General features: G+C 52.8%; 1 protein-coding gene across 1 annotated transcript in view; it reads left to right on the forward strand.

The window, feature by feature from the left end:
* Nucleotides 1–12,360, forward strand: part of FARP2 (FERM, ARH/RhoGEF and pleckstrin domain protein 2) — a 113,558-nt gene that overhangs the window by 90,532 nt on the left and 10,666 nt on the right. The window contains exons 15-19 of the mRNA XM_032355477.1: nucleotides 3,660–3,749; nucleotides 4,130–4,263; nucleotides 4,687–4,768; nucleotides 7,384–7,621; nucleotides 10,190–10,320. Of these exons, the coding sequence (XP_032211368.1) occupies nucleotides 3,660–3,749; nucleotides 4,130–4,263; nucleotides 4,687–4,768; nucleotides 7,384–7,621; nucleotides 10,190–10,320 (675 nt within the window). The remainder of the gene's footprint in view (nucleotides 1–3,659; nucleotides 3,750–4,129; nucleotides 4,264–4,686; nucleotides 4,769–7,383; nucleotides 7,622–10,189; nucleotides 10,321–12,360) is intronic.

Genomic DNA, 12,360 nt, shown 5'->3' on the forward strand with positions numbered 1-12,360 from the left:
AACCCAGGGGATATCTGTCCCCCTGAATGTGGGGAGCAAGATGGCCACAGGTCGGTGGGACCCTGCCTCACAGCGCCTGTCATGTGGGAGAGCTGACATCTAAGAATGCCTTGTCATGCCATGGGTTCCATCCTGAAGTGCCCAGAGAGCGAGTCGAGCCCAGGGCCACTGTGCGTGGGACACATGAGCTTCCGAGAGGTGGAGTAGACCAGTGAGAGGACTGGTGAGCCCTCTGAGCACACACTCCTCCCTGGGCCCCACTTCCAGGAGAGCAGACCCTTGAGTCAGAAGGCATGCTGGCATGTGAGGTGGCCCAGCGAGAGTGGGGGTCCCTGAACCCCAGCTCCATGTGCAGGGCCTGCAGGCCCACCCCTCAGGCCTCCATCCTCCTCCAGCTGGTGGGCAGACATGGTCCCTTGGACACTCTCTTTGGTGGCAAGATGATTGGGTTGAGGATGTTTTTATTTATTTACTTTGAAACCCTACGTCCATCCGTTTAGCTCACTGTTGCTTTAGTGCAGAAACAGAATGGCTAGAAAGCTGTGTAAAAAAAACGAAATGTTAACTTATACCTTTCTGTACTACAAAAAATAGTCCTTTAGATGGTTCTGTAGGGCAATGACTGTAACACCAGAGAATCACCACCTGGGTCATGGTAGGTGGCCATGGCATTCACATCCAGACCAGGCCTCGGAGCAGGAGGCTGGGGGGCTGCATCTGCACACTGGGACCCCAGGATCTGCCCCCCACTGAGAGCTGCCCCTGCCTCCTCTCCTTGCCAACAGTGCTGCCTCAAGGTTACCAGCCCCGCATGCCACCCACCTGCTGGGGGCTGCACAGCCAAGGGGCAGTGGGTGCCAGTGGACTCCCAGATGATGGCCGGGGCAGCCCCCCAAGCGAGTGCTGAGAGCTGCAGGCTTCATGTTCCTGCTAGAAGCCAGGCCGCTCAGGGAACTTGGCCCTGTGGGCCTTCCTTGCATCTAGCTGCTCAGCTCTGTGCCGACCCCTGGGCGGGAGTGCCTGTGCCCGCTGGCCTCCTGGCGTCCTCTGCACCAGCGTGTCCTACGTCCCCCTCTTTCCGCTAGGACTCTGTGAGGACCAACCATGGCTGGCAGGTATGGAGGCTGAGGTGCTGTGTGGGTCTCAGCTGCTGGCCACGGTGCCATCAGCTCAAGGGAACTCGCTTCGCTCCCTGGCCGACCGGCTGGGTGGCTCCCAGGGAGCAGCTCCCCTGAGAGGTGCCCTAAGAGGTTGTCTTTGCCCTGGATACACAGGCCATCCATGAGCACACCTGACCACTACACTCCTGGTGTCCCCTGTCACTAACTGAGGGTCTCTGGGACATGGTTGTGAGCTCCTCAGTGACACTGCCGTGGCTGTGTTTCTGAGCATTTCTCTCGGGGCACCTCACCCCCCACAGGAGATGAGTGGGTCTAGAACCTCAGGGTGACCCTGTTTCTGCAGGATACACTCAGGGCTGAGGTGCCAGGAAGCCAGGAAGCTGGCTTGCCAACCATGCATGCGCACTCGTGGACGTGCAGTATTATGGGGGCCTCGAGCCTCCTGACCATGAACGTGGGCCTCTTGGGGCTGGCTCTGACCCCAGAGAGCTTGCTGGGCACACCAAACTCCAGAGGAGATGTGACTTTTGTAAAGTGAATTGGGATTTGAAAAAGTCATGTTTTAATAGAACAAAGCCTAAAAAGAAAGAACTGGAAAGCATGAGGATTGTCACTCTGTGGGGAGAGGGACGGAGCTCCAGGGACCAGGGGTGGGTGCTCCAAGATGCTAGCAGGACCCCAGCATCATGAGAACACAGAGTAGGCTCACCTGGCCACTGGGACAGAGCGGCTGTTGTTTATTTGGGAAGAGTGGGTTATGTGGAATATTCCTGGTATGGGGGAGGGGACACAGCCATAGCTGTGGTCTCCAAGGCACACAGGAGGAATGCGCCTGTGTCACCACTGTAAGAACACTGCAGCCTCTGGTAAACTTCACCTGGGGGCTGGAGGCACAGGGAAGATGTGGCCCCCCAAATATCAGCCTCCAGCCCAGCCTCCCCTGCCAACTTCCAGCTGACATCTGAAGTCCATCCCAGACTCATGCAAACCTGACCCCTTGACCTTCCTCCCCAAACCTGCTACCTTAGGGATAGCAGCTTTTTCCCTTGGTTTGGGCCTAAAAACAGTCCACCCTTGCCTTCTCTGTCCCTCAGACCTCTATCCACACCAGAATTGACCTTGAGGTTGTATCTGGGGCCCTGCCTGGCTGTGGAGCCCAGATGGTGCAGAGGCCTTCTGCTGAACCCCAGCCTCCCGTGCTGCTGTTAGTGTGGCAGCCAGCCTTGTCCTGGGGACCCAGTGCACCCACTGTGCTCTGAGAGACCCTGGAGGACCCCCCTGCCTTCCCCACCAGTAACCAGCTCACTTATCTCTTGTGCCTGCCCTCACCCTTGACCTCCAGCCTGTTTCCCACTCCAGGCTGCCCCATCTCCTCTGCTAGGGGCTGTGGCTACCCTGCACCACTGGGCCTCCAGCCCAACCCCTTCTGCTTTTACTTCCTTAACTGTCAGCTCCAGGGCAGGGACCTCTCTTTCTGGGTACGTCTTGGGAGCCTATTTGGGACTGGCCCGTGCTCTGTGGATGTGTGCATGGTGACCTCAGGGACAGTCAACCCTAAGGTCCTCTGCCTGGTGGAGGAGCTACAGGGGAGCATGCTAGGGATGGAACAGAACCACCGCTCCACTAGGTGGGAAAGGACAGAAGAGGGGCCTTTGAGCTGGACTTTGACAGAGGCAACTCCCTGAGGTGTTCAGGTTGTGAAGGGGCCCTGTGGGGCCAAGACACAGGCCTTCCCAGGTGCAGCATGATGCCTGTCCACTGCTGGCATGCCAAGAGCTGTGGGGCTGGTAGGGCCTACATTCCTGCTCCTGACTTGGCTGCCAGCATCTGAACATCAGGCAGAGGCCCTGATGGAGAGCTGAGAATTCCTAGGGATGGCACACCAAGTATGCTAGCTGGCCCAGTGCTCTAACGTGGGGCACAGTTAGGACTATGTGTGCAGTTTTAATGACGTTTGGAAGTTAGACTTAATCTTTTAGAGTCACATATATGCATATATACACATGCATGTGTCTACACCAGCTACACCCCTGGTAGTGATACCAGAACAATAATTTGATCACAAAGCCAGTAATAAGCTTCAATAATAGATATTGATATTTGAACAGTGATTTTTTTTTTCCCCTCAGAAAAATCACCATAGGGGCGCCTGGGCAGCTCACATGGTTAAGGTCTGCCTTCAGCTCAGGTCGAAATCTCAGAGTCCTGGAATCGAGCCCCGTGTGGGACTCCCTGCTCAGCGGGAAGTCTCCTTCTCCCTCTGCCTCCCCCACCCCGGCCCCACCCCTTGTGTGTGCACAGCCTCTCTCTCAGAATGAATAAATAAAATCTTTTTTTAAAAAAGGGAATAACATAAAATGAGAAAAACATGTGAGGGAGATTCAACTGTGTTTATATTTTTACTCAGAAGGAAATCCGGTCAAGAATTATAGATGAAAAGCGTGTGATAGTGTGAACTGGAGCAGAAGGAAGCGTGAGCCATGAACCTCAGTGAAGTGGCTGACAGACACGTGCTTACTTGCTCTGTGCTTCTTGCAGAGCATGGCAGCAGATGAGGCCTATTTCATAGCCAAGGAGATTCTCGCTACAGAACGAACATACCTGAAGGATTTAGAAGTTCTCACTGTGGTATGAAACCTAAGATCCTTTATTACTTTGTCTTCATTAATACCTCCTAAATCTAACCAGAGCTGGACGATCCCTCCTGAGAAGGAGCTCTTGGCCTTCATGAGATGTACATGTTTACGTTCTGTTAAATATATTTGCCTTAAAGCATACTGAAGGTCAGAATATTGCGTCCAATGTTTTTATAAAACTAGGAGTATCTGTTTGAAGCTTTTCACCCAGAATTGTTTTCTTATAATGTGAAAATGGGTGGTCAGCTGAGAGGATAAGCTGTAGCACTGATTGGGCTGTCCCAGTGGGGATTCTTGGGTCAGTGCTGGGTGTCCCTGTGGCTTCGGACCCTCAGGGGCAAGGTCCCTCGGTCACCCTGACTCTTCCTGCAGTGGTTCCGCAGTGCTGTGGTCAAGGAGGATGCCATGCCCGCAGACCTGATGACCCTGCTCTTCTCCAACATAGACCCCATCTATGAGTTCCACAGAGGCTTCCTGCGTGAGGTGGAGCAGAGGCTGACACTCTGGTAACCCTCTTCACACACGGGCGGCCCCTGCACTGGACCCCCACGTGGGACAGCTCTACCCTGTCCCTGTTCTCAGGAACTTCCCAGCTTCAAAAACTAATTCACAAGAATCATTGTTTCACTGAAGTATATTTTTTAAACTTGGGGGAGGGATAAACTTATAACAGCCACTTTTATTCATCCTATTCCAGAAAGGAGAATGAGAGATGTAAGTTAAAAGTAGATGATTCCTTTTTTTGCCGATTACCATCTTTTAGAGAATGATCAAATGTTAACTGTTTCTGTCAAATATGGGCCTTCCACCTCAAGCATCTCACTGCCATTCTGCCTCTAACTAGAACAGCCTGTCACACAAGCATCCACCAGAGTAGAGCGCACAAGCTTTAACAACATTTTGACCATATTTGTTCATTTCTACTCCAGGGAAGGGTCTTCTGACACCCATGTCCCAGGCGGTCATCAACGAATCGGGGACATCCTGCTCAGGAACATGCATCAGTTAAAGGTAGTGCGGGTTGCTATGATGACTCTACCCCTAGCAACTGACAGTGCAACCTCAGCATTGTCCCCAGGACGGCGACACCCACAGGACAGCATCCTCCTCAGGGCAGCATTCCTCCCCAGGACAGCTTTCCCCTCAGGACAGCATTGCCTTTAGGACAGTTTTCCCCTCAGAGAAGTTTTCTCCTCACAACAGCATCCCCTCCAGGACAGCATTCCCTCCAGGACAACATGCCCCTCAGAATAATTTTCTTCTCAGGACCACATTCCCTTCAGGACAGCATCCTCCTCAGGACAGCATTTCCTTCAGGACCGCTTCTCCCTCAGGAAGCTAGGATAGCAGGATAGCACTCCCCTCAGGATAGCTCTCCCTCAGGACATTATTCCACTCCCTTCAGGACTGCATTCCCCTCAGAGCAGTTTTCTCCCTAGGACACCATTTCCCTCAGGACAGAATTCCTCTCAGAACAGAGTTCCCTCCAGGACAGCATTCCCCTCAGAGCAGTTTTCTCCTCAGGGTAGCATCCTTCTCAGAGCAGCTTTCTCCTCAGGACAGCGTTCCTTCAGGACAGCATCCCCCTCAATACAGCGTCCCCTTAGGACTGCATTCCCTTCAGGACAGTGTTCCCCTCAAAGCTGTTTTTTCCTCAGGACAGCATTCCCCTCAGAGCAGTTTTCTCCCCAGTATAGCATCCCCTCTGGGTCAGCATTCCCTTTAGAGCAGTTTTCTTCTCAGTACAAGGTCCCCTTCAGCAGTTTTACCGTCAGAGCAGTTTTCTTCTAAGGACAGGTTCCCTGTCCCAACAGCGTTTCCCCAAAGACAGCATTCCACTCATGACAGTATTCTTCCAAGAACAACATTCCCCTCAGAACAGTGTTCCCCGCAGCACAGTGTCCCCCTCAGGACAGCATTCCCCTCAGCACAGAGTTCCCTGCAGAACATTCCCTTCAGAGCAGTTTTTCCTCAGGACAGCATCCCCCTCAGTACAACATTCCTCTTGGGACCGCATTCCCTTCAGGACAGCGTTCCTCTCAGAGCAGTTTTCCCCCCAGGACTGCGCCCCCTTCAGGACAGCATTCCCTTCAGCTTAGCATTCCCCTCAGGTTTCTGTTCCCATCAGGATACCTTTTTTCTCAGGACTGCATTCCCATTAAGACTGCAAACCGTTGGGACAGAGCTCCCTCAGTGGGGCCTCCCCCACAGGACAGCAAGAGAAGGTGTAGGTGCTATGGGCTGATGCTCTTGATGCTGGTGGATCCTTCAGGACAGCATCCCCCTCAGCACAGCGTCCCCTCAGGACTACATTCCCTTCAGGACAGTGTTCCCCTCAAAGTGGTTTTTTTCCTGCTTTGTCCCACTGCACCCACTTCACCCACGAGCTGGAAGTCCTCACAGGTGACACCCGCGAGGGTGCAGTGGGACATCAGCCCCCCACTGACCAGTCCATGTGCAGCTGCTGTCTCCTTTGCTGAGCTCAGCAGCCTGCAGTGGGATGTGCAGAGCCTGTCTAGGCCAGCGTTGAGAGTTGTGTCCACACACCTGCTGGCTCATAATGCAGGGTTTTTCCTCAGAGGTGATAGGACTCCCTCAGGTAAAGTGCCAAAGAAAGTACAAAGAGAATGACTCAAGGTCAGCAACATGGCAGAAGCAAGATGTCCTCTCATCAGGACCAGTTGTCACAGGCGTTGAAAACAAAGGGGCCAGCTGTGGTTTCACTGTTCAGGGGTCTTCCTCTGGCTAAACAGACCTGGGACAGGCCTGCCCCACTTGGTGTCCATCCTGGGGCAGCCTCGCGGCATCCTGCCCAGAGACTCCATCCCACTTGCACGTCTCTGGGCCCCCAGGCCCTCATGTCCACTCACCAGGCTGCCTGCCACCTCCCGCCGAGGCCTGTGGCCCCTTCTGCCTGATGCAGCCAGACTCCCGACTTACACATAGGCTCTGTTCCAGTCCTAGAGACCGAGGGACCCACAGGGTCACTCAGCTGTGTCTTCAGGTAGCCCTGCCCAGAGCCGCCTTTCTTACCCGGAGCCTTGTTTTGGTTTTCTCAGCCAGGCGGTAAGTTAGTCGTTCCCATCTATCCCAAAACATCAAACTACACACCATCTTCCTGAGGCTATCACATCACCGACATTACGTTTAGTGATATTAGGAAAACAAATTGATGTCCTGTTAAAACCTTCCAGGAGGTAAGGAGGGACTGGTTGGGTTTAATATCTAAGACTCAGAATCCATACACGTGTGTTCTTGGACTTGGGCAGTGAAGACGTTGGCAGTGATGATTCCCTCTCGGGTGATGGGGGCGAACCTCCACCCTGCTGCCTGCAGCTTGCAGCCTCTGGGAGGGCAGAGCCAGGGTAAGAGGTTTCCTCCCTCTGCCGAGCACCGGGTCCTTTGAGTCAGGTTCCAGCCTCAGCCCTTCATCCGTCCTGGTAGGGAGCTGAAGCCCTGTGTCCCCAGCCTATGGGGCAGTCCCTGGCTGCAAGTGAGCCCTTCTTCCCTGTTCTGCCCACAGGGACTTCCAGCTCATGGTTGATACCCACGCTGGGCAGGCCATCCGGTGGCCCTCCTTGTCTATGGCTCCTATCCTAATTGGCCCCCCTCTTGTGCCTCCACAGGGCTTCACCAGCTGCTTCCAAAGGCATGATGAAGTCCTGACAGAACTGGAAAAGGCCACCAAACGCTTGAAGAAGCTCGAGGCAGTGTACAGAGAGTTCGAGCTCCAGAAGGTCTGCTACCTGCCCCTCAACGCCTTCCTGCTGAAGCCCATCCAGCGCCTGCTGCACTACCGCCTGCTGCTGGGCCGCCTGTGCACGCACTATGGGCCGGCACACCCCGACCACGCTGACTGCCACGGTGAGCGGGGCGCCTGGCCACGCAGGCAGGAGCCGCTAGGGCTTCGGGGCTGGGGCCTCTGCCCGTGGGGAGGACAGGGTGTGCAGCGTCAGCCTGGCTGGGCCTGGGGTGCTCAGTGCTGGTCTCTGCTACCGGCTGTGCTCCAGCAGGTTATTGGGGGCAGCTGCGGGGGGCAGCCTGTTTGGGCTGCACATCTGTGGTGTAGGGAGGGACTCCTGTCACCTTGGAAGGTCAACTCTTGCTCTGAGGGGCCCCCCCAGCCCGGCATACTGAGGGTGCAGGGCCACTCTCAGAGTGACCTGCTGCCAGGGATGTTTCTGTCCTCCAAGCCTTGGCTCTAGAGTGACCATTTGGGTCAGGATGGCCTGTTAGAAGTTTCTGATCTAGATGGACTTGGTCATTTTTTTTGTTAAAGAGACAGAGGAACATAAACCCTGAGCTCTGAATCCTATAGATGTTCTAGTTGAGTTCATCTGGTGCTGCAGGTTTTTACGAGTAAGTGTACGGCTGTCACGGGAAGATGAGCAATGACTCAGCTTCTCCTTCTCACTGGTCTCCCCTGGTCCTAAAGGGGTGTAGATAAGATGCTTTCCGATGGGTTGTAAGACATCTTCCTTTCTCATCATCCTGAAAGCAGGTGTTTTCTCTCTGTTAAGGGGAAGGACAAAAATGGTTAGAAATGCTTCCAGGCCTTTTGAGGGAAACTTGAAGTGCGGTGCCTGTCTGAAGCCCCACCGCTGTGTGTTGGGGCGCTGGGGTGGTCGGGGGGCCAGGGTGGGGGGTGCTGGAGGCCAGAGTGTGGGAGAAGGCCCAGCCCTCTTGACCCCAGGGGGCTCCTCCTGGGCAGGACTTGGCCGACGCAGAACCCCAGTGAGGCCACATTTCCAAACGTGCTGCGGAAACGGTGAACATGCCCGAGCGTTGCTAAGCCAGCCACCTAGGTGGGTTCGCTACAGGGCCTATCAAGGCTGTCCACAGAGCCCCAGGGGAGCCACCAATGAGGGACATGCTCAGTGGGGCCCTGTCCCACCTGCTCTTCCATGCACAGGCCACAGGGGAAGCTCAAGCTGGAACCTGTTGGACAAAAGTGTCTCCCTTAGGTCCGGGGATAGCCGAGGCCATGCATTGTCGTTTTGTCTTTCGGTCAGTGTGTCCCGAGGGTGGTGCCCGGCAGGGGCCTGGCGCCAAGCGTGTTGACAATCTGCCAACTGCACGGTGGTTCTGTGGAGACCCAGGTATGGGGGTGCCAAGGGGCCTCAGTCAACCCCAGGTCGGAACTGCATCCCTGGCTTCCAACAGCTTCCAGGGCCAGTACAGTGACGGTCCGAGCCCAGGTGGCCACTGAGCCTACTGGCTCTGCACGCCTTGCACGTGCAGTGGTTGAGTGAGGAGAACAGGATGCTGTCTGAGGCAGGCACAGGTGAGGCTGCCCTTGCTGGACAAGTGGAGCAAAGCAAGTCTCCACCCAACCTCGTGTCCAGACTTGAGTGGGGCCCTGAAGGATGGCAAAGCCGGATGGGGCAGGAGCTCAGGAATATGCGCAGAGCTGCCCCCGGGTAGGACATCTTCCTATGGCCCTGTGGGAGCATCCCTGGGGCTCTTACAGCAGTTCACTGTGTCACACTGTCACACACATCATTTATAGAGGAATAACTTGCAACAGCGTGTCCTTTCTTACCTGACTTTATCCCTTAAAGCCGTGAGGCAGGTGTCCTCACCCCACTGGGAGCAGCCAACCTGCAGGGGCAGAGCCAAGGGGGCCCCTCTTGGGACCACCAGGCACTGTGGCCACGGTGTCAGTGGGGTTCCTGGTGGGAAGACAGCAGACTCTCTGAGCGATTCCAGCAGGCTGATCGCAGTGCAGCCTGGTCAGGACCATGAACACCGCCCTCAGTGTCGGCCTCTGTGTTCCATGTGAATAAGTTTCCCTTTCTAATTCTGAACCCTCCTGTCCGGACTGGAACTGTAAGATGAGCATCCCCAGTCAAGGAGAATAGTACAAATGTTTTAAAGATGCAAATTATTTTTTTTTAAAGATTTAATTTATTTGACAGAGAGATCACAAGTAGGCAGAGAGGCAGGCAGAGAGATAGGAGGAAGCAGGTTCCCTGCTGAGCAGAGAGCCTGATGCTGGGCTCGATCCCAAGACCCTGAGATCATGACCTGAGCAGAAGGCAGAGGCTTAACCCACTGAGCCACCCAGGCGCCCCAAGATGCAAATTATTTAGCCTTTGAACTACAGTAGGTAATTCTCCCGAAAGAACACAGCTGTGCCCAGAATGTGAGTTATTTACCAAGACTTTTCTTTCCCTTTACCGAGCTTGAGTGTCCGCTAGTCATCAGTTTGGGCTGAGTAAGTCCCAGTTCCGGGTCATCTGCAGGGACCCCCACCTGCTGGGCCACCTGCTGAAAACCGTGAATGGCAGTCCTGTGAGGAGTTGGGAGTAGAACATTCCCTGAATTAAAACTTTTAAAATGCCAGTTCCTATCACTAAGGCGGGTGGGGGGGGGGGTTCCCACCCATGCCCACCTGCCTGGGCACCTGTACTGAGAGGTCTCTCCCCGCAGATGCCCTCCAGGCCATCACAGAGGTGACCTCCACTCTCCAGCACAGCCTCGCCCGGCTGGAAAACCTCCAGAAGCTGACAGAGCTGCAGCGGGACTTGGTCGGCATAGAGAATCTTATCACTCCCGGCAGGGTGAGCGACTTTGAGAAAGCTTTTTGAGATCGTTGTTTAATTGTTTTATTTTCATCCTCAGTTCCAGGGTAGTTTACATACAGTGTTCTCCAAGTTTCAGGTATGCGGTCTAGTGGTTCAGCCCATCTGTACGTGACTCAGGGCTCATCGTGAGAAGCGCGCTCTGATGACCATCACCTGTTTCACCCATCCCCCTACCCACCTCCCCTCTGGAGACCCTCGGTGTGTTGTCTATAGTTCAAGGTCTGTTTCTTGGTTTGCCTCTTTTCCTTTGTTCATTTGTTTTGTTTCTCAAATTCCACATACAAGAAATCATATGGTATTTGTCTTTCTCTGGCTGGCATATTTCACTTGATACCATACTCTCTAGATCCATCCATGTTGATGCAAAGAGCAAGATTTCATTCTTTTTTATGGCCAAATAATATTCCATTGTACGTACACCACACCTTCCTTATCCATTCATCTGTGGATGGATACTTGGGATGCTTCCACGTCTTTGCTATTGTAAATAATGCTGCTACCAACACAGAGGTGTGTATGTCTTTTCAAATTAGTGTTTTCTTTTTCTTTGGGTAAATGCCCAGTAGTGTGATCCATGGATCATGTGGTAATTCTATTTTAATTTTTTGAGGGCCCTCCATACTGTTTTCTAGAACGGCTGCACCAGTTTGCATTCCTGCCAACAGTGCATGAGGGCTCCTTTTTCTTCACAACCTCACCAACACTTTCCTTTTTGAGTTTTAAAGTCGTCCTAACAGGTGTGATGCAATATCTCATTGTGGTTTCCATTTGCATTTCCCTGACAACAAGTGATGTTGAGCATCTTTCCATGTGTCTGTTGGCCATCTGTAGGTCTTCTTTAGAGAAATGTCTGTTCATGTCTTCTGGCCATTTTTATTGGATAATTTTGTTTTGGGGTGTTGAGATGTGTAAGTTCTTCGTACATTTTGACACTAACCCTGTATCAGACATGGCATTTGCAAATACCTTCTCCATTTCAGTAGGTTACCTTTGTGTTTTGTTGATTGTTTCCTCTGTTGTGCAAAAACTTATTTTGATGTGATCCCGATAGCCTATTTTTGCTTTTGTTTCCTTTGCGTCAAGAGAGATAGCTAGGAAGATGTTGCTAAGGTTGATGCCTGAGAAGTTACAGTCTATTTTCCGCTAGGATTTTTATGGTCTCACATTTAGGTCTTTAATACATTTTTATTTTTCTGTGTGGTGTGAGAAAGTGGTCCAGTTTCATTCTTTTGCACGTGGCTGTCCAATTTCCCCAACACCATTTGTCGAAGAGACCTCCTTTTTCCCATTGCATATTCTTGCTTCCATTGCCAGAGATTAATTGATCATTTAACCGTGGGTTTATTTCTGGGTTTTCCATTGTGTTCCATTGATCTGTTTGTCTGTTGTTGCGGCCATACCACACTGTTTTGATGACTGCAGCTTTGTGGTACAGCTTGAACTCTGGGATTGTGATGCCTCCAGCCTTATTCTTTTTCACTTCATTGCATGTAATTGAGACCCAAGTCACAGACCGCAGAAGTCACGGCTCAGTCCAGCGATCTCTAGTGTATCCACAAGGTTGGGCCATCATCACTAGTAATTCCAGGACATTTTCATCCCCCCAAAAAGAAAAGCTGTACCTGTTAAGCCACTCCCTACCCCCTCCCCACTCTATGCCAACTGCTAATCCACATCCAGTGGCTTTGCCACTCCTGGACATTTTCTATGAAGGGAATCAGTGTGTGGCCTTTTGTGTCTGGCTGCTTTCTCTGAGCACCATATTTGCTGGGTTCGAGTCAGTGCACCTTCTTTCAATGACCACATCAGCTCTATTCTTTGCACACACCATAGCCTGTGTCTCCGTCCATCTGCTGCGGCACACTGGGGCTGCTTCCCTTTTGTGCTGATTGTGAATAATGCTGCTGGGAACATTTGTGCACGTTTGTGTTGTTGGGTGAATATGTGCTTGCAGTTCTCCTGGGTGGATACCTACCAGTGGAACTGCTGGGTCACATGGTAACTGTGTTTCACATT

Source organism: Mustela erminea, chromosome 8 (assembly GCF_009829155.1).
Source record: "Mustela erminea isolate mMusErm1 chromosome 8, mMusErm1.Pri, whole genome shotgun sequence".
Classification (NCBI taxonomy): Eukaryota; Metazoa; Chordata; class Mammalia; order Carnivora; family Mustelidae; genus Mustela; species Mustela erminea.